Source organism: Amphiura filiformis, chromosome 6 (genome assembly GCF_039555335.1).
Source record: "Amphiura filiformis chromosome 6, Afil_fr2py, whole genome shotgun sequence".
NCBI classification, from domain to species: domain Eukaryota; kingdom Metazoa; phylum Echinodermata; class Ophiuroidea; order Amphilepidida; family Amphiuridae; genus Amphiura; species Amphiura filiformis.
In genome coordinates, this window is record NC_092633.1 from 49,697,948 (window position 1) to 49,723,107 (window position 25,160).

Below are 25,160 nucleotides of genomic sequence, written 5' to 3' on the forward strand. Positions count from 1 at the left end.
TAAAAAGCCTGATTTTCGCCCAAATTTCAAATATTTTTGGTGAAGTTGGTCAAAATTCAAAAAAATGAAAAAACGCTCCCTAGATATTTTTGTCTAGTTTTTAAAAATTAATAAAAAATTTTTTGGCCAAACAATTTTTTGTTACGGTGCACGAAAAATTTGGGCCAAAAACCCGTTTTTTGGAATTTTCTCCAAAACTGAGCATTTTGGCCCAAATTGGACCTCACAGATGAATTCATCAAGTCATTTCCATTCTAAAAATGTATACTTTTATATTCTTTAGACTAATAATTTAGCAGTTATGAGGCCCGAAAGTTTTCATAATTCCAGGGTTCAGACCAACCTTAACTGCATATGTCCCTAGGGCCCTAACTAACCATTTGGTCTGAAATGGACATATCTCTAAATGCCACGAAGGTATGACCCAATGAGTGGTGTCATATGAAAGAGAAAAACATAAAGAATATAATAAAAATATTTCCAAACGTCAGAGGTCATCCAGGGGTCACAGGGGTCAAAAAAGGTCAAAAAAACCAAAATGCTCCGATTGAGCTTAAATTTAAATGCAATGATCCTTATGACATTCTAAACATGTTTAAAACATTTTTGAATTTATTTAAGGTCATTAAGGGGCCCTAAAGGGGTCAAAGGTCAAGTTGTTCAAAATGCTCCAATTCAGCTGAAATTTAAACGCAATGATCCTTATGACATTCTAAATATGTTGCAAATATTTTAAAATTCATTTAAGGTCATAAAGGAGTCAAAGGTCAAGTTTTTCAAAATGCTCCAATTGAGCTGAAATTTATATGCAATGATCCTTATGACATGCTAAACATTTCAAAAACATTTTAAGATTCATTTAAGGTCATTAAGGGGCAATAAAGGGGTCAAAGGTCAAGTTTTCAAAATGCTTCAATTATTGTAGGTATAGGCCTACCACAATATACTGCCGAAGCCACATGGTTCAGCTATGGTGCGGTTATCGCTCTAGTTGATATAGCGTGTGCTTTCCAGCAGAGGGCTGACAGTAAATTTCCAGTTCCTGGGTGATCACGTCTCAAATATCCCGAAGATTGAGTTACCGCCCAACCCTGTTCTTTAATTGGCTACGGGCTGTCTGTAAATGCGGAAGACAAAGCAGATGATTTTTTCCAATTTTCATTATTTTGCCTAATATTCACGTTTAGGCGTAATTTCTTCTGTTGAACGTTGCTGTTATATTCATGTAAGTTTTAATATGGTCACAATAATCATTTTGCAACATTGAATTCATGCAGGCATGATCATCAATCATCATGTAATTTGTAAGCTTTATTTTACAGTGTGTCTAACACACATGACACTTCTACTTCTACTTCTACGTGATAATCAGCAGAGTCCAAAAGTCTGGATTTGATGCCGATGACTGGTGTAGGCACATGTGCGGAAACCAAAGGTGCAGGTGCGGTATTATACAGGTGCGAGTAAAAAGGCGCCAAGGCTTAGATGTGACTTGCAACCGCTCCCTTGAAGACCTCTGGTGAAGGCGAGGTCAAGATGTTATCAGGGCGGGTATTCCACCAGGCGACAGTCCTTGGGAAGAATGAGTATTGGTAGACTTGTACCCTTGCTGGAATGATCTGGTACTTGCTTGGATGGAATGACCGGGTGGCACTAGGCTGCATCGCTGTTAAGTAGTTGTTGGGATTGATGGCGATGAGTTGATTGTGGATCTTGTACATCATCTGCAAACTGGCTGCCTGTCTTCGCTTCTCAAGAGATGTCCATTCCAGTTCGAGATCATGGCAGTCACACTCTCTCTTTGATGGTAATTACCGAGGACAAATCTGGCAGCGCGACGTTGTATGTTTTCAACCTGAGTGATGAGTTTCTTGGTATGAGGGTTCCACACGGTGCAGCAGTATTCCAGGTGTGGTCGGACTTATATGTGTGGAATAGGGAGACATGAAGTCCATGTACAAAGACCAGAATTACATTTCAAATGTACACCAAGGTATTCTTCCCTAACTATTTCACTGAATGTCAGACGACTCGACCTCCGGACTACTCGACTTCTGACAACTCGACCTCCGTGACAGCTCGACCACGGACAAGTCGACCTTCCTGAGAACTCGAGCTTTATATTCACCGTGCACTTGATGCATTCATCGCCGATGGATGACTTGCTGATTGTGCATTTCATTTTACATCATGTTGAAAGGTTTGCTTGCTCCATGTTTTCTATAATATTTAGGATGTCATGATTAGATCTACTATGGTTTTATTTCCTATGGTTTTATTGTCAATTATTTTAGTGATACTAGTATTATATCCAAACTGCACAGTCTTATTTTCCTCTTTCTTGCACTTATTTATGTATTTTTTTATGCATTATGTATTTATTATGTCATGTTTTACTATTATTATGCTTGTTTATTTATTATTGCAATTTTATTTATTTATTTCGTTTATTTGATTAGCAATTAATTAATTTTTATTATTATTTACTTAGTGGTTTATCTAACATTTAGTATATTTCAACATTGCGTGAGGAATTATTGATGGTATATTGACGATAGGTTTACATAATAATAAAAATTATTATAAAAGATAATAGCTTGAAATAGCTCTGCGTAGGAAAGGGTATTGTCAACTTGATAAGGTGATTAGCACAATGTCACATTTACAATAGGAACAATAGCCGAATGGCTGGGATATTGAATTCTTTTGTATTAATCATTGACTAGTATATGCTATTATTTATCAATGGAATCTAGTATAATCAGATTCTAATCATCGATACCAAGTTGAAGGAAGGTTATAACAGTAAGAAGAATAGTTTGGATTTCAGATTATTTCCAGCTTCAGAGCACTTAAGTAAATTAATATTACTTTTAAAAACTCACAAGCATGATAGCGCATAACAGGCATATCATAAAAAAATTCAAAAACAGAGGGAAACAAGACAATAATTAATTTATATTTCTGAAATTTAGGCCTTGATATTTATGATTATAATAGCTGTAAATGTAGAAATCTTCAGTTACAGTGATTACAGTATGTATTTATTATTATGTTAAATTTTTTCTGCTGCACTTAAAGCTATGTAAAAATAATTAACTAATTTCTCCAAGACAAATGCGCACAGAGAAACAAACGCGAGCGCTCGAGCAGCGGCTTGGAGATATTATACTATTTTTGCTCCGGGATTTTTGGGGTACATTCGGCACCCTCGTTTTGCACCGCGGGTATTTCAGTGCTGCCGAAAGCGCCGGTGAGACAGGGGTTGAATCAACGGCACCGGGAGTGAGCACGCAAAGGTGACTGACAGAACGGACCGGACGCACGATCGATTGCTTGAGTCCCGGGCCCCTCGGCTGCGTGTTTGCATAAACTGGTATGATCTCATCAGTCATCACTATTAACCGCATGGGGAATTACGAGTCTCTTACGGACGTTTGCCCGTGTATAATACACGGTGTATTGTGTGCGTGTCTTTGTGCTTCCGGCGTATCCAGATATGTTTGTTTAATTTAGGGCCTATTATTGCAATTTTATTTATATATTTCATTTATTTAATTAGCAATTAATTAATTTTTTATATCTATTATTATGTTAAATTCCCTCTGTAGTTTAAGTTATGTAAAAATGATTAACTAATTTCTCCAAGACAAATGCGCACAGCGAAACAAACGCGAGCAGCAGCTTGGAGATATTATACTATTTTTGCTCAGAGATACATTCGGCACCCACTAGTTGCACCGTAGGTATTTCAGTGCTGCCGAAAGCGCCGGGTGAGACAGGGGTTGAATCAATGGCACCACGACCGAGCACGCTGCACGCAAAGAACGGACCCGGACGTATAATCGATTGCTTGAGTCCCCGGGCCCCTCTGCTGCGTGTCTGCATAAACTGGTATGTTCTCATCACTATAACTGCATGGGGAATTACGAGTCTATTACGGGTCGTTTGCCCGTGTCTTGTGCTGCGACGTATCCCGACCATGTAGCCTACTTGACTCAACGGAAGAAACAGTTGAACTTGACATTTTGTTTCCAAAACTGTAAAGTAGGAAATGGGGATACGCATCCCCCACAAGAACAAATAAACACAATGGGGAACGATTGCTGGCTACAAGAGGAAACTGAATATATTTAATAAGAAAGAATGAACAGTTTACCAACCCAAAGTGTTACAATTAAACATGACAACAAGACATGTTGACACTTTGGTTCATTCTTTCCAAAACTGGTTAAATCAACTTTGAACAGCTGCTTTCTGTTACTTTTTCTTGTATAATTTTAACTTTGCAACTTTTATAACATTATTTTCACCAATGAAATGGATAGGTATATGTATTTGTCAGTGTTATTTTTAATATATTTTTTTAAATTTAATCCGCCTACTGAATTCGCCAATTTATTTAGCACGTTGCATTTTACTATGCCATACCATCTGCTTTGGATGATTGTAAAAAGAAATAGACGGCTTTCCTTCCCGCCTCTCCTACTCAAATCATTGTTATAAATATTTCATGTTGTTCGAACTTGTCAACAGGAATTAATTAACCATGCGTTTTTTACACTAGCCATTCGATATACTATAATCAGTTTTGGAAACAAACACTGCAATTATAGTTAGGCTATATATACAAAATTCTCTTATTTCCATGATGAGAGTAATGAAAGGTGATTGAAAATGTCCCGTCACCCACCCTTATCACTGGCCAAAACTTTTTATTATTTACATGAAAAAGTCAATAGATTATCATGGAAATAAAAAAATGAAATGAATAAAAACCATTATCAATCTGTTGCAAAATATCTCTGTGTAAAGGTGGTAAACATTGATTTTTATCCCTTGTCTGACATGGTTTAAATGACTTCGATTGGGACTTCATTTAGAACCTCATTTTCCAACTCCCCAGGGGGAACGGTTAAGTATTCAAGAAATAAATAAAGGGAAATGAATCTTTTGGTGAAAATTTGATCGACAATGTTTAAAAGGACGATTCAACAGCTTTCAACATCATCAGACGTATATATGTATAACTATAAATGCCAACAACGTAGATAAACTTTGTAGTATGATTGATAGTAAGTTTAATGATAGATATATCCTAATCCTATCGGATAAATCTTAAAAGGGTCAGGCTAAAACAAGTGTTCCCTATAATAGATCAGTAAAATTGTTGTATTAAGGCGATATAATACCCGATTTTCATCAGTACCCCTCTTCTTTTTTTTCTTGCAAATTTATTAAGTACATATATATGTTTATCACCTCATGTCCTGAACTTATAAAATATATCTACATATAAAGTGAATTTCAACAATTTTAGTAAGTCATTTTAGCCCTATATATTTTTTGTTTACTGTAACCTAGTAACTCAGATCTGTGTTTCATAACAAACCATAATTTATTCTTTTGAAAATGTTCAAGTAGGGTACATGAATAGAATACATTAAATCCTTTGTTATACTCTCTATAGAAAATCTATAGTGGTGCATGCAAAATACCTACCATGATATAACACTGAATAAATTAAATAAACACTTATACAATTGATGCATAGTCATTAGTTGTTAGGAGAAGAAAAGGCTATTAGGTCACCGTATGTCAGGTTATAGGTCAATTGGTTCAGGTCAAATTTAAGCATCAACTTTGAATACACATGTGAGAGTCTGTGATATCATATGAGGCATAATTTTGATATTCTGTCTTTAACTGGATATATATCGAGAAGTGCATGGTGGATATACTAATATACCTTGGGATGTAAATGGTGAGTACAATTTAGAATGCCTAGTTGAGACGGATTTCACAAATAAATATAAAATAGTTACCAAAATCACAAAACTTAAGCTTACGGAAAACTACCCAATATGGTTGTATAGGTGACAAGAAATACAATTTTTTCATCATTGCTGTAGTATGGTTGTTGTAACCTGTTACCTATGGCTTAATTAAGTTTCAGTGCAATAATGTCGCAAGTTAAAAATGCAAAATATAGCTCAACATTGAAAATAGAAGCATTTTAACCAGTTCCTTTTTTGATAGTTGTGGAGCACCAAGTTCATGAAGTCATAAAAGAAATCAGGAACCACTTATTCCCATTTTACATATCAACTTTATTTCCCTAATGTGTTAGCAACACATATCCAAAATTTTAACGAAATCCGTTGATAGTAAGCTTTCCAAAATGAAGTGAATTTAAATCATCAGTGATGTACCTCCTTTTGGCTTCTATCTGTAAACAGCATGTAAGCTACATTGATACCGATACCACCAATAAAACGAGAAGATTTGCCCCTTCATTTTGCATACCACTTTGTCCAATTTTTTTTGTAATTTCTTCACAAAATGCAAAAAATGCAAAAAAATCAATGGGTGTAGTACCCCTTAAACTGAAATAAATTTATAAAGAATCTGTATTGTCATATCTATTTTTATAACAAAATGACCACTTCCTAGGCCTAACCTATAACTTGAGTGTTTAATATACCTAGATTTGGAAGACATGTGTTTAGGCCCTATGTCGTTATGTCGTACACAGGTATCGACACTTAACTGATAATGAATTGTTTCACCTATTTGCAAATTCAAATAAGTTGTTACAGGTATGCTTTGTCACATTCGTGCAAATGATATTTTTCAGAAGTTCCCCAATCAGGGATTTCCCTTCTAGCAAAGGAGCACCTGCGCCCACCTGCGCAGTACAACGCACTGTTGCGGATAATGCATGCAACACCATCGAATTCGTTCTTCTCTCTTTGGGTTCACGTGTTTATCCTGCAGGCATGATGTAGCCTATATCATATTATCGTTATTTCATTAAAAACTGAAAGTTTCAACATGTTTCAACATACGCAACCAAAAGACCTAAGTTTTAGATTCTGCCCTCAAAAGAACTCATTTTTAGATTTTCCCTCGAAACGTGTCCCATTTTAAATGCCACTGAAAAAACAACTTTTTAGGATCTTAAAGGAACCGAATATTTTAGCATCTGCCCGCAAAAAAAGGCCCCCATTTTGTTAACATTTTCCCCGAAAGACAGTGGCATAACCAGTGGGGTCGGGGAAAAGCTGCCCCCCACAAAAATGTGAAGAAGAGCAAAAAATAGGGAAGGGGGGATGAGAGAAAGGTTTAGTAGATTAGATCACCCCTGTAGGCACTCCCTAATATTCACGTGTTGTGAAATACCTGTAGGTAAAACATTGTTTTCTTAAAATGTTCTCGATTCCCAATTACTAAAATAGTATCGTACTTTGCAAACTATTCTTTGCAATTCTGTACCATATGGGTAGATGTCTCATTTAAAGACCCATTTAGTGATCCCAGCTCAAGTGTAAAAAAACAAATAGAAATGTTTAAAAGTGAAGGATAAGTCATTCAAATTGTCATTTGGTATTTATGAAATGAAATATTTGGCAAAAAAACGAAGAAAACAGCGGTATCGACGAAGTTGAAGACCCATTCAAATACATATAGCTAATTAATATAATGTCCGTACAATGTATATAAATTACAGATTCATAATATTATGTAAATGCCTTATTTTGTCTTTAAATGTTAGCACATCTGTAAATGACAGCTGTACTAAAAATCTTGAATCTTGATGATTTTTATATAATCGTCCGGATGAGCAAATCACTGAATGGACCATTAAGACAAGCCATCACCAAATGCTAATTAAGGTCAAAATGTCGTAACGGGGCTTACCATTTGTATTTTATAACTTTTTCTACACTTTTTTTTAAAAAGGTTGAACTATTAGTCGGCTTTTTATTTTGCCCTCGTCAATCTTTTTCAACACCAAAATCACGCTTTTTCAATTCTTTCAAATATTAAAAGTCGATTAATGTAATTGACCTCGTTGAGTATTTTTCTAGTTTTCCTAGTTTTTCAACATTTCAAATATTAAAGGTCGGATTGTTCACCATTTTAGGCCTCGTCAACTTTTTTTCACAAAATAAAAATTCGTTTTTTTAACTATATTAAAAGTCGATTGAAAAAAACTCAATTGGGCCTCGTCGAGCTAGTCTTTTTTAGAACCAAAATTCGGGAGTTTTTCAACTTTATACACTTTTTCAATCATTGGAAGTCTATTTCAAATCCGAAATTCGGCTTTTTCAACTTTTGTGAAATGTTCAAATTTATCAAATATTAAAAGTAGGCCTCAACTTTTTGCAAATTTATGTTCTATATCAAGTTTATAGGGCCGCTGCACCGCAAAATGCTATTTCAGTAGATAGTGAAAAAACAAAAAACTAACAAAACAACAAACACGAAATATCAAAATACTAAAAGTTTTTCCTAATACATTCTGCCAAATGTGTGCATTAATTTTCAGTAGATAGTGAAATAACATAAAACATCAATCATCCCCGTTCATATCTTAATTGAAGCGATGTCAAATAAAACACAAATCTCGTACTCCGTCCCCTCTATACTATACTAATAGTCCTAAGACAATTTTTCCATCCATTCCAATATAAAGAAGTATTAATTAATTGTGTTTTAATAAATGCTCCGCATGGTGATGAGCTGTATTTAATTCGTACATGGGAACCCAGAAGTATTACTAGAGCTTACTAGCAAGCCAAGAGCATTCACATAATTTCATGAGTTTTCTGTAGAAATACGCGGTCTGATCATGATTTTGTATCTGATTTTTCTAGTGATATTTACTCTCCACGAAAACTACTAGTTTCCTTTTATCTGACTCTTTATTAAATGATAGATTCCATTGATCATGTTCATTGATAACAAATCCTGACAGTCATTGATTTTATATAATACCATTCTGCTATTGTAGATAAGTGACAATGCGCTAATCACCTTATCAAGTGGTAGGTCAATACAAAAATATTGCCATATCTCTCTGCAGAGTTCTTTATGATGTTGATAATCATGTCTTGTTATATGGAATATTAATTCATATTACGATATTATTTCACACAAAACACATTTAAAAATGTAGGCCTCCTAATTATGTTAGCTACTCAACAAAGCAATAATGATAAATAACAACAACAACAACAACTTCGTGCATCATGCATTTATCACTATTGGTGATGAATGCACCAAGTGCACGGCGATTCTGGAGGTCGACTTGTCAGGGAGGTCGACTTGTCAGGGAGGTCGAGTTGTCCGTGGTCGAGTAGTCCGTGGTCGACTAGTCCGGAGGTCGAGTCGTCCTGATACCATTTCACTTACCATGTCACTGTTGCCCTAAACATCTTTGAAATAAGCTTCCTTGGTTGTATTATGTCTCTGGAAATTTATTGGTCCAAATTTGTAGTCAATATCCTGAAATTATGTGTCCTGCTTGTAAGCTACACCATGCTTCAAAAGGTGTTGATCAAATCTAGCTCTCAAAATGTCTGACAAAACAATCCCTAACTTTTGACCTTTCATAAAGACATGTGTTATTCTACCAATACCCCACAGAACAGAGACTGTGACTATGAGGTTGATGACACATCAGCAGTTGAAGCATGTGCTATAACATGTGCAGGTGCATGGGTGAATGAACATGTGGACTCTCAACCAGTCTCTTGTTCAGCATGAATTGAGCTATTGACTACATGGCAGTGCTATCAAGGCCTTGTGCATGTGTCTAAGGTCTGATTTTGGGTCATGTTGTGAACATATACAATGGACATCGGATTACGGTTCGCTATCTCTAAGGTTCGCTATCTCTAAGGTTCGCTATCTCTAAGGTTCGTTATCACTAATTACGAAAAAGGTCCGCTATCTCTAAGGTTCGTTATCACTAATTTCGATTAGGGTTCGCTATACCTAAGGTTCGTTATCACTAATTTTAAATAAGGTCCGCTATCTCTAATTTTAAAAAAGGTCCGATATCACTAATTTATTGAAGGTTCGCTATCTCTAAGGTTCGCTATCACTAATTTAAAATAAGGTCCGCTATCTCTAATTTTAACAATCCCGGTATCCCTAAGGTTCGCTATCTCTAATTTCAAATAAGGTCCGCTATCTCTAAGGTTCGCTATCTCTAAGGTTCGCTATCTCTAAGGTTCGCTATCACTAATTTTAAATAAGGTTCGCTATCTCTAATTTCAAACAAGGTTCGCTATCTCTAATTTATAATAAGGTTCGCTATCTCTAATTTTAAATAAGGTTCGCTATCTCTAATTTTAAATAAGGTTCGCTATCTCTAATTTTAAATAAGGTTCGCTATCTCTAAATTTAAATAAGGTTCGCTATCACTAATTTCAAATAAGGTTCGTTGTCTCTAATTCCAAAAAGGGTTCGCTATCTCTAATTTTATATAAAGCCCGCTTCATATCTGTAATTGAAAATAAAATTCGCTATTTTAAAATAAAGCCCGCTATCTCTAATTAAAAATAAGGCCGCTATAAGGCCCATCTAATTTAAAATAGGACCCGTTATTTCTAATTTACTGTAAGGTTCGCTATGATCAGTAATTTTATTTTAATAAACATGATAAAGTTTGCAAGATCACTAGTACGTATACTGGTCCGGTCCGAACAACCCAGAAAGAGATTTGAATCAGTTCACCGTATACCGTATAGCGTACCAGTATAGGCCTACAATTGATAGCCGATCGCGTCGCGCTCAGGTGTTGGGGATATATGTTGTGTCCCCTAAGAAGTTGATTGATTGATTGATATTATTTTTATTGCCAATTCGTGGCCCGTGGGCCAAATTACATACAATAAATTACAATATAAAAAAACACATATAAAACAATCAGAATTAAATATTTAGGCAAAAAATTGCACATGATAAGACACACACAAAAATATACAATTTGAATTACATTATTTAAGAAAATTGCATATATAAAAGTCACAGTAAAAACATTTATCATAATATTGCACTTTTTAACATTATAAAATGACATGAAAAGAATATCATATAAAGGTACAGCATGCAGAACAACTCTGGGTGGCAAAAAAAAAAGCAAAACTTATTTATTAAGAATATCAACAAAAAAGGGAAGAGGACTATTTCTGAAACGATTAGTCCTAGTCCTAAACTGAGAAAAATTATTACTGTTACGCACAAGAAACGGCCATGACACTCCTTTCTGGTAGGAGGGATGAGAGAACTTGTTCGATCAGATTTGGCAAGCCCTTCGGCGAACCTAAGACAGTGCTCCTCCCTCCTATCAGAAAGGGTGTCAAGCTTGCAAACTTTAAGCGCATCACTATAGTGAGAAACCTTTCCAAAATGAAGACCTAATTAAAGTCATTTGGTGGACCATTTTGGGACAAGTTTTTTCTGTCATAATTGTAGGCCTATAAAATAATTGTGTTAAACATAAAGTACCGGGTGACAAAAACGAAATCGGCGACTTGATTATCCACTATTGTCTATGCAGGGGGAGGTTTAAAAAAAAATAGTTAAAACAGCTAACAATAACATTGAAAAGTCTCTTTGTAATTTAAACACCAATAAACATTGTTTTCTATATTTTTAAACCCTTCTTTACTCATATTAAAAGGTTTCCAGCTTCTTCCAAAATCGGAGCTGTTATTAAATTGGAAATGAATGTAGGCCTATTCCCGGCAAACGCACGTACAGCGAAAAACCTGGTGGCGTCCATGCACGCGCTTGTGGATGCCCTCATTTTTTCACGTGCATTTTAAATAGATAAAGACACGAAAACGCATGGAAATGCTCCTTAAATGGTACATACCATACCACCCAAAAAAAAACACTTTCCACAGACTTTAGGTGCTAAATAGGGGTCGCATTTTTAGGCCATACGTCGAGTTACTTCCATCTTTAAATATATCATTGATATCATCAAAATCAGAACAGGGGGTCCTTTATGCAATTTATATCTTCCAAACAACATGTGATGGAAAGGAAAACAAGGATTTTTCCAAACAAAAGGGGTCACTTTGGGGTCAGTGTCATTTGGAACATCCTACCATAAAGCAGTTACATCAATAACACATCAGGCTTCAGATCGGCAGCTTTACCAGCCATCCGAAGACCGCAGCCTCCTGCTTCCATCAACAGGTGGTAACTCCCACATCAAGTTTATAGCAGCAGGCCATGAAAATATGCATGACAAAATTCTCTATCTATTGACTACTTTATCTTGTAATTTAGTTTTAGTACGTTTAGAAACGGCTTTTTTTTAAGAGTTCGTGTACTTTATGTGTATATTTTCACCCGTATAAACTATTCAAGTCGAGGGCGCCTTTCCCGCTTTATTTAAAATAATTTTTAAGTCAGAGATAGTGGGCTAATTTAAATTAGAAAGAGCGAACTTTATTGAAAATTAGAGATGTATAGTGGGCTTTATATAAAATTAGGAATAGCGGCGCTATTTAAAATTAGAGATAGCGGACCTTATTTGAAATTAGAGATAGCGGACGTTATTTTAAATTAGAGATAGCGGACCTTATTTAAAATTAGAGATAGCGGACCTTATTTGAAATTAGAGATAGCGGACCTTTTTAAAATTAGAGATAGCGGACCTTTTTAACATTAGAGATAGCGGACCTTTTTAAAATTAGAGATAGCGGACCTTATTTAAAATTAGTGATAACTTGAACCTTAGGTATAGCGAACCCTAATCGAAATTAGTGATACTTGAACCTTAGAGATAGCGAACCTTAATTAATTAGGGATAGCGAATCTTAGTTAAAATTAGTGATAGCGAACCTTAGGTATAGCGAACCTTTATTGGAATTAGTGATAATGAACCTTAGAGATAGCGAACCTTCAATAAATTAGTGATAGCGGACCTTATTCAAAATTAGTGATAGCGAACCTTATTTTAAATTAGTGATAGCGAACCTTATTTAAAATTAGTGATATCGAACCTTAGAACTAGCGAACCTTATTTTAAATTAGTGATATCGAACCTTAGAAGTAGCGGACCTTTTTTTTAGGTATAGCGAACCTTTTTCCCTATTAGAGATAGCGGGATTCTGTCTCCATAGACTTTACACGTTAGTGATAGCGAACCTTAGAGATAGCGAACCTTAGAGATAGCGGACCTTAGAGATAGCGGGATGTCACCTGGACATGTACAGCTGAATTTGTCATGTGGATATTTAAACTTTTATCAATAAAGTAAGTACAAATTGGGGATCATATTTTTCAAATATGGAATAAGGACTTTGAGTGCATTTTAAAAGTGGTATGTGTGTGGGAATTTTTATAACTGGTGCAGTTATCATGCTTTGAAATATACACTCTTTGACAGCTCTCTCCGTGCCTGTTTGAATGCCTGGTTATACCATGTACCCATACACTAGGTATGGGTACATGAGACCAGGTATAGGTCGGACTAAGGTGAAATACGCCTGTTGTTTCAGCTTTTGAGGACTGGCTCTGAGATTCCTACGAATGAGGCCGAGCATTCTATTGGCACGAGTGGTGATGTTGTTAATGTGCTTCTGCCAGGAGAGGGTGTTTGTCATTGTCAAGCCCAGGTACGGATACTCAGATACTACGGATAGAACACTTCCTCCAAGATGGTAATTGGTTTCGATGACATTCCGACGCAGGGTGATTCTCATGGTGTGACATTTATCTGTATTGAATTGCATCTGCCATTTGGACGACCAGTGATGGAGTGTAGTAAGATCTTAGGTATTCACCTAGGTATGCTAGGTGAATTCAAATTTGCCATCAAACTGCATTATTTAATTTTACATATCAAATTAAAGCCCTTGAGTAAAGAAAGCCAAAACTGAAAACATTTTTGTCATAGCACTTTCCGTAACAAAGTTACATCTTGTCAAAGATTGACTTTCATCAAAAAGATTCTGCTAACAAAAAAAAAAAAAAACGGCATTTAGGGGTGTTTCTAGATCTTAGTCTTGTGGCGATAGCAGCTTTTTTAATGGAACTGCTATCAAAATCCTCTAAAATTCCATGTGCGACTTGATTATCACCATAAAAATCATATATTTGGGTCAAGTGAAGTATAGAAAACATATTTATGTAGGTTTCCTTCACCGACCTATTTTAAAAAAATTCAAATTTCTATGTAAATATGCATTGTGTTTGGGCCCGGTCTCGGCGAATTTCGCTGACTAGCAAATGTGTTAACTAAGATTTGCCTGGGATACCTACACAAGTAGGCCTACACATGATGTACATATAATCATAGTATAGATGGGAGTCCAACACTTTTTACGTTTTTTCAAGGAACATCAACAAATGGTATCACTGAGCTTTTATAACTAAGAAACTTCTTAGTAGACAATGGTACCAAAAACCCCGCCAAAAACAACTCTGGATCTGGATCTGGACGTTATCCTCTGAATAAACAGGTACCCGCATCGCATCAGAGTTATAATATAATATATAATTTTATAATCAGAGCTCAAAGTATGGGGTAGTTTAATGTGCCTATTTGAAGTTGTTATGTCTGGTTCCATACAGCAATACGCTTGCGTATTGCTGTCTGGAAAGCAGGTACGAATAATTTCCGCGTGAATTGAGATGTCAGAGCAGGTCATTAGCCTACGTCCCGTATCCTACTATCACTGAAACAAGGAAATCTCTTCACGAATTCACTCACCTTGCAATCCTACATCATCAGTTGAAACAAACATCTAAGTTTCCAAAAACAACTTTGTCATTCCTGAAGAAATCTCTTCACGAATTCACTCACCTTGCAATCCTACATCATCAGTTAAAACAAACATCTAAGTTTCCAAAAACAACTTTGTCATTCCTCAAAACTACAAGTAACTTCATTAATAAAAATTTGAAATTCTACTATTACCCGTTATTGAAAATTTTGTTCGATTTATGTCAACCAAAAGAACGCACGAGTCGAGTTCAGTTGACAAAAATGGTAGCTGAGCACTGCCTCCTGGTCACTTCAGATATGACGTCAGTATGAAGCTGCTTATTAAATATTCATGAAACCGACCACATGGTCACAATCGGTGGATCGGATTGGTTGGAATCAACCCCACATGTTTGACCTTACAGGGGTCAGAGATATGCATATTCATGTGTGAATGGCTGCTGAGTAAACAGCGATGCGGATATAGTAGGCCTATTCATCACCGGGACTGAGAAATGCGACATTTTTGATGTTTGTACCGGGGAATTTCAGACACAGAGACTCCACAGAGATTTCTACAAATTCGTCCAAAGGTAACCAAAGGGTTGGGGATTGCATATTTAACTATCACTAAATGTTTCGGAATTGAGGTCGGCTAAAAAGTAGACCATTTTGGTGACTGTAATTGGTGTAGATGTCACATTTTGAACAGTGAACGGCAAGTGACCAATTTGGCGCTCAGCACAAGTGTTAGGCCTTACTCAGAATATGAAGTTGTGAAGGGTAGCATAATTTGTCTGTCATTTTTTGTGTGTGTAAGGTATGCTGGATTTATTTGTCTAGCAATTGTATATTTTTACAAGTAACACTTCTAAATCGGGTATGTTTAATTGTTTTAGATTAAATTTTAGATTAAAATTAAAAGGGCATTTCGTGAACCACAGCATCACCCCCCCCCCCCCAACTTTCCTAAAAAAAAGTTGAGATTTTTATATCACTGGAAACATCCGGCTTCATAATGTTTATGTACAAAAAATTTCTTGCAGATTAATTTAGCGAAGAAGATATCGTGAAATTTGAATTTGGTTCTGGTATACCAGAACGAAATTACATGGAGCAGCAATGTATAACTCGCAATTGCAAAATCGGAATCAACTGAAATTTTGGGAATAAGCTTTTTTCGTGGATATCTACTGAAAAACGTCATAAAATTTATATGTACGCTAATCATAATCTGATGTGACCCATGCAACACATGAACATTTTCTGCCAGTGCAATTACTTGATCATCTGACACTGCACTGCTCAACTTCAGAATTGAAAACAAATACAAAGGAAGTGAAAAAAATATTACACAGATTCTTAAAGTATCATAGAGTTGATTAAAGGTAGTATCAAAAATAATATCACTTGAAGTACCGTAAGTGTGTGTTTTTCATTTTTACCATTTTCCCCATGCCATGTTTAAACTACGATATGACCTGATATGCGCTACATCTCCCACCCCGGCGTCAGCCCCAGTGTCTTAGCTAGCCAACCGTCTGGCCGTCATTTTAGACGGGGAGTTTACTCCTGGGACGGGCAATAATGCCTTTGACAGATGCTACATTATAATTGTAGGTGTTTAGAAAATCTATAGACCTTTTTAGTAGACCAGGTTTGCAAAACAAGGCTATAGCAGCACATATTTGAACTCTTTGAACCCCCTATGGGCTGTAAAAGTCTGGTAAATGTTTTAAAGGTCAAATTGGGACAAGCATAATTACACCACTAACATATTTCCTACAATTTTCCTCCCATGTTTTTAAGGTACAGGACCTAATCAACCAAATGAGGGGCAAACTTGAATTTCTAGCTAAGACCCTGGTCAGCCCGACCAGGAACACTGCATGCACCGCCACCTCAGCACTTCTCCCCGGCGTATATTGTCATATTTTTACGGCCAAACACCAGTAGGTCATGTTTTTTGAGGTGGGCACCCAAAAAAGGTGGTGCTGTCATATTTTGCTCTTGATCATTTTGTGTTTTTATTCCTATATTTTTGCTAAAATCCATCATATATAAACATGGTTTTGGTCTTATTTTTAGGAGAAATTATTAATCTAATGAATTAATAACATAACAAATGTATAAATCAATTACACTCGGGCGAATTTAAAGACTAATCGCTCGCGACAAAAGAATGTTAAAGGTCATAAAGCACAAATTTTGTGTATTTCCGCTCCCAAGAATATAATATTTAAGATTACAGCGACAATAATATTACATGATTTTTAGGGGGGACATCCATGATCCCCTTTGCAAACATTTTGAAGTGTGTCCCCCCCCCCATCCCTGCTTCCATCACCTACACTGGGGTATGACCATCATGTTTTTTAATCATTTCAGACTTGTGTGAGTAAAGACGCATTTAGACATCATGACTACTGCCTTACAAGGAGTCAATCTGGCTACGTTAACATCAAGTGCAGCTCCAAGTCTTCAAGAGTTTGTTCTACAAGGCAGTATATTAGATGGCTCCTGTGATGCATTAATACATAGACTGCAGGCATTATGTGATAATGTTGATGACGGAATAGAAACGTTTAAGGATCATGAGATCGTCTTTATCATTCGTGAGTGCATAATTTCTGTAAGGCTGAGGAAAAATTAAAAACATGTTTATCGTCCCCTCCCACTTCCTTTTTTGAGGCTGATTCAGGTTTTTTTCCCCTCATTTGTAAGTGGTATTTTTACAGGAGTGCAGTTTTAGTGTGTGCCAAAAATACCAGATAAGACAAGAGGGCTGAGCCATTGGTAAATCTGAACAGTATAATGCTTTCTATACAGTATAGGGGCCAGCCCCATGAAATATTAAAGATGTTTCAAATTGACAAATTATGTACCATATCAAAATGTTCAGAAGAGTCCGGATGACCTTTTCTGTCATGTTGGCAAATTCGTAACCAGCTCATTCTATTAAATGAGGCCAGAGAAGATGAGAATAGAATGAGGCCATTGTTAATTTAGGGCACTTAAAAAGGATCAACATTTTATCATTTCTTCAATATAATTGGATCAGTAGATTTCTATTGGACTTGGATGCAATGACCCTTGGGAACAATATAGAATTTGTGATGCCAATGGACTTGATGCCAAAGATCATTTAAAGGTCATTTAAGTAACATTTTTCAAAAATGTTAGTTCTGCACAAACTTGCCTTAAATTTTGATACCGGTAAATTGTAATTTGTTGCGGACATATTTCATGCCCTGCCAGTGTTCGAAATAGGGCCGGTCATCCGGCCATTGGCCTGTAACTTTTTGGCCTGGCCGGTAACTTTTCTGACTGGCATCTAGTTGCCGGCCCGGCTGGCCGGTAACTTTTTAAAGTCAAGTCCGGCTGGCCTGTAACTTTTTGAGGCATATTTCGAACACTGTGCCCTGCATAATACTAATTTTACTATTTAAATCAGGTCAAATATCATATGGTAATTGCAATTTAAAGTGGTTTTAACTGCCCCCTTAAAATATGCTGTCCTGTTATACAGCGTAATATTGCACCACTATCACATTTCCTTTAATTTTCCTCTTGTGTTTTTAGGTACAGGACCTAATCAACCAGTGCAGCTAAGAGGTAGAAGATCTTTAGACCATATAAACATGCCATGGTAAGTCTATCTCAAAATGTGGGGTAGGGGTAGCTGAGGTGGGGAGTTAGGGCACATAGGGATGGCTTCAGATTTGGGCTCAGTTTTGATTTTTTCGGAACAATATAATGCATGGTTAAACCGCAGGACGCTGGCAGTCGAATGGGTGTTTGATTTTGAAACCATCTGATCTCATACCAGTGACTCGGTCCAGCTCAGAAATGAACATATTTACAATCTTTCTATACATAAGTTGGTAGGTTACCTTGATATAGAACTGGTTCTAGTTCCTCATGCCCAGGAGGGGGGTGTACACACAGCCATGAAGGGGCCTTCAAGTAGCAGCGCGAGGTGCGCACAAGGCCTGTCATGGTTCCCTCCGCACTGAACAAGTGCTACCCTGATACAAATTATGCACTGGTACTACAAACAAGCAAAATGAAGATCCATTAATGTGATATCTTTTATGATAAGTGTCCTCATCAGTAGCTCCTCTACTGTCTGATTAATAGCTTGGAATCCATTTTTAGCTTCACTATCATTAGCCTGGGTCGAATCAAGACATTGACCCCCTCTGGACTTCTGAAATCTTGCGAAATCTTACATCATAATTGCTGTCAGAATACACAGCCACTTCAGAAACTAAATATCCAACCCATCATAAATACATTTTTTTATATTTTTATTTTTTTATATCTCTTCAAATATGGATTTTTGAAGTAACTTCCTCTGGCCGGAGGAATCAGGAAGGACTATAGTCCGTATACCTTCCTTGAGTCAGTAAAGTAAAATCAATTTCCTCAAAAACTGTTTAATTTTTGCAGGAATCTAGTTGGATTCCTTGCATCATTTCCTTTCTGAAAATGTATACTTTTATATTCATCTGAGGAATCATCTCATCATTACATTTAGATATTATAAGATAAAAAACAATATCTAAATTACTGAATCAAGGAATGTATACAGACTATAAGTAATCAAGCATTTGATAGAATCTGTAGATTCTTGTTGACCTTGAATATCTTATAAAAGCAACAATTTTGTTCGTATTTCCAGGCAACTACGTTATGTTGGACAGTCGGATGTAAGCGATAAAAACAGATCGGTAACAGTAAGAAGTTTCCTTGATAGTTGCGCTTCAGAAAACCTTCCGCAGTTCCTGCAAGAAATTGGATTCAGGTAAGCAGGCAATATTGCTACAAAACAAGGAATTCCTTGAGATGAAATAATTTATCTAGAGCTGCTTGGAATATGCAATTGCGACATTTGCGGTGCAAATCACATAATTTGGCTCCAAATGCATTTTTTTCACTGATTTGGAGAGTCCCTTGACTTAGAGCCAAATGCTGCAATCATAAGAGGTTGATTTGGAAAAAAAAGAAATTACAATTTTGTATCAAAAAGGGGTAGATTTGTAACTTGTGTTCACTTCAGGAGATCAGAATTTATTAAAGATATAGATATGTGTGCAATGTATTTTTGGTTAGTTGGTTTATTTGATGGTAATGTGTGTTTCTCCATCTCCAATAATGGGCTATTCTAGTTAACATCCATACACCCCTTATGGAAAACATGACCTTAATCTACCACACAGGGGGTGATAATTTCAAATGGAGTCAACCCATTCAGGGAACCCCATTTGAAATTCTCACTCCCTGTGTGTAAAATTTAAGGTCATGTCTTCCATAGGGGGTGTATGGAACTATAGATTTCAACTGGAATAACTCAATGCGGTTCTGTATAATAAAACAGTTTGTTATATATATGCTTTATCACTGTTGATTGTTTCAGAATAGAATATGAATTTGTAGCGGAAGGACACATGTTTAGGAAAGGCAAAATGAAGATCACAGTCTCCAAGATTTACAAGGTCAGTTTCTGTAAATATGGTAGGGGGGGGTGTGCATGGGTGTTTTCCAGCAATGGAGGACCGTCTTTGATATAAAATTGGATCGATCGAGCCCATATTTATTGGTCGAGCTATGAGTTTAAAATATTGGACGAGACATAGTCGAGTCAATATTTATAAACTCAATATTATAAACTCATAGCAAGACCAACAAATATTGGGCGTAAAAGCATCCAATTTTTCACACACTTGGATTCATCAAAACATAATAATGGTTTAAGGAGGTCTGCAAATGACAGCAATTTGCAAAATACATCCTCTATCGCATGTGAAATATAATGTTCACAGTTGCAGGGGAAAATTTCATACACATAAATATTCACACAAAAAATGGTGGAAAACATCCTTGGTATGTCGATTGAGTACGGATTGGGACGACCATGTTTGTATGGTCCTAAACAGCGTCCACATTGGGGTGTGTGGGGGTGGTGTGTGTGTCTGCTATACATAATTCCAAGTAATTCCAAGAAGATGTTAAGGACATTGTGCATTAATTAGCTCCAATACATCAGTTTCTCATGTTTTGCCTTGTTGACATTGACAGATGCCCAAGCCAGGTCAGTTAGATGGACTAGAACCTATGACCATGTCAAGATTAGTGGAACTCAGCGTAGTGGCGCCATCGGGAAGTGATACAGTAGCAGACGATATGAGGACATTTGCTGAACAATTGAAACCGTATCCTTTAATTATTAACATGTTGATATATGTAGGTGTGATTTCAACTCAAGAATTTCTTGTTACGTCTCCCGAAAAAATTTGGGGAAAAAAAAGCAAGCATTTTTTGCCCAAATTTGACCTCGTCCCTGCCATTCTATATACTTTTATATACTTTAGACCAGTAATTTAGTAGTTATGAGGACCAAAATTTTCCAGAATTCCAGGGTTAAGACCATCCTTCATAACACTATGCAAAGTTCAGTGATACACTGTTATGTCAGTTTGAAGCAACTTGAGAGTAATATAATTTGATAGTTTCAAGCAATAAAAGGACTGCTGGTAGCATTTGCAGTTGCACAGTTAGTTTATGATGCGATCAAGCAAAATGAATCATTTGTAAAGCAAATCAAACGTAAGTTTTCAATTTTATTACATCGTTATGAATTCGGCAGAGTGACGAATCAAGAATTTTGAGCAACTTTGAGTTTTTATATGCTTATGGTTATATTTCAGGTTATCTTCCACCAAAAATTAATGGTAAATCTTACTCCCCGACGTAGTAATTGAAATTTTGACTAAGACCAATCTCACCTAAGTGCGATAAATGAATTCGGCAGAGAGACGAATCGTATACTTAGCTGTACAAATCAGGTTGATCTATAGTATTCTATACAGCGGCAAACCCCGAATTTTCTATCTTCTATGTCCTTATACTGATATATTTGATACCAACGTATAGCTGTAGGTATCTTCTATCCAGTGATACCAAAATAAGTAGAAACATTCCCCATGATATCGCTATGGCTTAATAATGTGAGTGCGCCCCTGTGAAATTGGAAAATCTCAGAAAATCATACGCAAAATATAGGCCAATATTGTTATTATTGAGTTTTTGCTAAATATTACAGGGATAACTATTTATAACTTAATATATAACAAGTTAAGTTTACATAGTCTAAGGACAACCAGTAATTTCTACACAAAAGCCCCAAAACAAGAATGCGTGATATGGTTTACATGTAGTTGAATGCGTATTCGACCCCGATCGCAGTGGAAGAGACATTTTGGATACAGCATAAAGCCGAATAGCTGTTAAAACGTGTTTTGAGGGATATATTGATTGTTTCAGAACATGCAAGTATTGCAAATAATTCGTGTACATTCACTTCTATAATATAAATTTCAAATGAGTGGTCATGAATGTTCTAAATTTTTAGAAGGCCCAATGGAATGGTACCAATATTTTCAAACGCAGTTTCTTCAGAACAGCAATTTTGCGTATTTGGCACTCTGTCGTGTTCATAACGATAATTATGTGCCATTTCAGCACTTAAATTACATCACAATTGGACTTTTATGGTTTCAAAGATATGGTTAGTGTTGCTCAGAACAATAAACATGATAAATAAGAAGGAAGACTATTATTTCCTGTATCTCAAAATCAATATTAGCGACAAGCGATACATGTTTCTTGATTATGTCTATCAGTTTTAATCACATCGTTATGAATTTGGTATACAGCCAAATACGGATTCGGTTTTTGATAAATTCATGTTACGCATGCATTATTTTTAAATTAGAGAACAAGGGATCAATGCTTTACCTATAGAGGGCAGCATATCAATTTGTTAACGGTTATCATCGTCGACCGTACGCCGTATGCCTGTATGCCACCCTCTTTTGATTACTTTTATTTCTGTTAAAAAAATTGATATGCTACCCTCTATAGGTAAAGCATTGCTCCCTTGTTATTTAATTAAAAAATAATGCAGCCGTAAGGCCAGTAACATGAATTTACCAAAAACCGAATCCGGATTTATAACGACATAATCGTTTTGTGTCTCAGTCACTGCGACTACTAATAATCATACGGGCAAATGAGGGAGAGGTAGATCTTCATGGATGTATTTTTTGACAAATATTTGTCCACTAATTTCCTTAACCATGTTATGTCATCAGATTGGTCACAATGGAGAAGGTCATGCCTGTTATGACCATGAAGTAGTATTCAATGAATGACTCAGATTGGTCACAATGGAGAAGGTCATGCCTGTTATGACCATGAAGTAGTATTCAATGAATGACTCAGATTGGTCACAATGGAGAAGGTCATGCCTGTTATGACCATGAAATAGTGTTCAATGACTGACTCAGATTGGTCACAATGGAGAAGGTCATGCCTGTTATGACCATGAAATAGTGTTCAATGACTGACTCAGATTGGTCACAATGGAGAAGGTCATGCCTGTTATGACCATGACATAGTATGACTGACTCAGATTGGTCACAATGGAGAAGGTCATGCCTGTTATGACTATGAAGTAGTCTTTGATGGACTCGGTTATTAAACTGCAGCACTGTTTGGGAAGGACAAACATGCCAATGGCCTTTTGGATAAAGAGGTACTCTGAGAGTAGTAGATGAACTGAGAAAAGGACTGAAATAGTCATGCCTGTTATGACTATGAAGTAGTCTATGACGGACTCGGTTTTAAAACTGTAGCATTGTATGAGAAGGACAAAAATGCCAATGGCCTTATTTGCCTTATGGATAAAGAGGTACTCCAAGAGGATTAATAATGCTAGTAGATGAACTGAGAAAAGGACTAAGCTGAAATAGTCAAAAGAAGTGGACCAAAGTGACAAAGAGAGACAATTTGGCAAGTGAACCACAGATGTAACGGGAGAGATGGTTTAATGGACTGAATCAATGATGGAATGCATAGTTGGACTAGGATGGGATCTTAACCCTCACCACACGGGTGTTGACTGCAGACAACAAGTTTCAAATTTTCTTCAAAAATTCAAAAATATCAGAATTTTTAATTTTCATGACCATATTTGGAATCAGCATGAAAGAGGCATTAAAATGAGTACAAACAAGTCTAGTATCGGTTCAATGGTTCTTAATTTTGAAAAAAATATCTCAAAACTTGGACTTTTTATTTGAAGCATAATGGCTAGTATGCAGAGCATTGATAGGAAGGATGATCAGTAGCAGCAGCATAATCGTGAAGATAATGCAGACAGTGCCACCAGCAGTCAGACAATCACAAAAATTCAGTAGCATGACCAGAAATTTTTTCGGGGAATTGAGAGGAGGGGGACAAAGTGAATTTCGGGGGGGCAAAAGCAACAAATTTTGCCCGAAATTCACACAAAAGGGAAATTTTTGTAATTTTGGGGTTTTTACCTTGAAAGTGGGAGGGAACTGGGGAGGGGGCAAGGAAAAATACCTCCTGTAGTGCTGCCACTGCAAATATTTCTTCCATTGATGTCACTGATATGTAGACATGTTTGAAAAGCTTGTACGGTAGAAACAATAACTTAAAGCCATATTGTAACATTTGCTGAGGAGCAGTGAGGTTGCCAGTGGGATGTGCTCAATATGGCCATCAGTACATATTTGGCCGTCAGTTCACAATCTTGCTCTGCACCCCCCCCCCCTTTAGATTCTTGAGCGCACTATGGGCAAAATAATCACTGGACCAAAATGAAGTCATCATTCAAGATTCAGTGGCCCTTGCCTTTTGAGGGTTTTATTGATGAAAAAATAATGACAATTCCAGAAAAATACAGCACTATTTTTTTTTGATTAAAAAATATTATCCTGTTTTGCCAAATGAAACATAGCTAAATCTTTTTATTATCAAATTTTAATAGTTTTGCAATTTGAGGGGAAATGGGATGGGCCAAAAACAATTTTACATGATTTCTTACAATGCAGTCACAAAATTCAAGGACTATTTCCAAAAATTGGCCAAATATTTAAAAAAAAATGCTAGTTGGAACTACATGTGTAACTAAAGGATTGAGATTTAGCTATGTTTCATTTGGCAAAACGGAATAATATTTTTTCAATCCCAAAAAATTAGTGCTGCATTTTTCTGGAATCTATAGTAAATAAAACACTACATGAAACAGTATATTTTCTTGTATCCAACTTTTTTATTTTGTGTGATTTTTATTTTTGCACTGGTAAAAATTCAGCTGATTTAAGGGAACAAACCAGAAGATCGATGAAGTCCTATAAAAGGACTATCCCATATAAAATCCACACTCCCCCTATGCAAGATTTTGGAAATATCTTCCACAGGGGGAGTATGAATTTCAAATGGAATGAACACATTAGGCAGTTCCACTTGAATTTCGTACAACCTCTGAGAAAGATTCAACCTGAATCTTCCACATAGAGGGAGGATGAGTTTCAAATGGAGCTTTCCATTTGAAATTCATACTACCCCATGGAAGATATTTCTAAAATCTTCCACAGGGGGAATGTGAATTTTAAATGGAATAGCCCAATGTAGCTAGTTTAATTTCAATGCAACTGAAAGTGCATCTAAACAAAATTGATGTTTTGTAAAGAGCATAGGAGAAATGCAATCGATATTTTTAACCCACTCACTCCCTAATCAAATAAGTTTAGTTTATATAGGACTTCAT

At 36.2% G+C, this 25,160-nt stretch overlaps 1 protein-coding gene across 4 annotated transcripts; it reads left to right on the forward strand.

Annotated features, from left to right (window-relative positions):
* The first annotated feature begins 1,093 nt into the window (after positions 1-1,093).
* On the forward strand, positions 1,094-23,814 carry LOC140155544 (mediator of RNA polymerase II transcription subunit 18-like). Of its 4 annotated transcripts, XR_011859396.1 has the most exons (8): positions 1,095-1,225; positions 16,907-17,133; positions 18,101-18,167; positions 19,203-19,325; positions 19,938-20,016; positions 20,600-20,733; positions 22,675-22,823; positions 23,014-23,814. XR_011859396.1 is itself a non-coding variant. In XM_072178424.1 (7 exons), the coding sequence occupies exons 2-7, from the start codon at positions 16,938-16,940 to the stop codon at positions 23,038-23,040; spliced, it is 645 nt and encodes a 214-aa protein (XP_072034525.1). In that variant the 5' UTR covers positions 1,094-1,225; positions 16,907-16,937; the 3' UTR covers positions 23,041-23,814. The 4 variants fall into 4 exon arrangements, 3 of the variants coding, with proteins under 3 accessions (XP_072034525.1, XP_072034526.1, XP_072034523.1); XM_072178424.1 differs by lacking the exon at positions 22,675-22,823 and having other exon boundaries at positions 1,094-1,225; positions 22,995-23,814; XM_072178425.1 differs by lacking the exon at positions 23,014-23,814 and having other exon boundaries at positions 1,094-1,225; positions 22,805-22,987.
* Positions 23,815-25,160: the final 1,346 nt, after the last annotated feature.

Bases quoted from the DNA above. Each gene is read 5' to 3' on its own strand.
- LOC140155544 (XM_072178424.1), top strand. From the start codon at position 16,938: ATGACTACTGCCTTACAAGGAGTCAATCTGGCTACGTTAACATCAAGT. The intron at 19,326-19,937 runs GTAAGCAGGCAA...TGATTGTTTCAG, and splicing joins CTGCAAGAAATTGGATTCAG to AATAGAATATGAATTTGTAG. The intron at 20,734-22,994 runs GTATCCTTTAAT...TGACTGACTCAG, and splicing joins TTTGCTGAACAATTGAAACC to ATTGGTCACAATGGAGAAGG.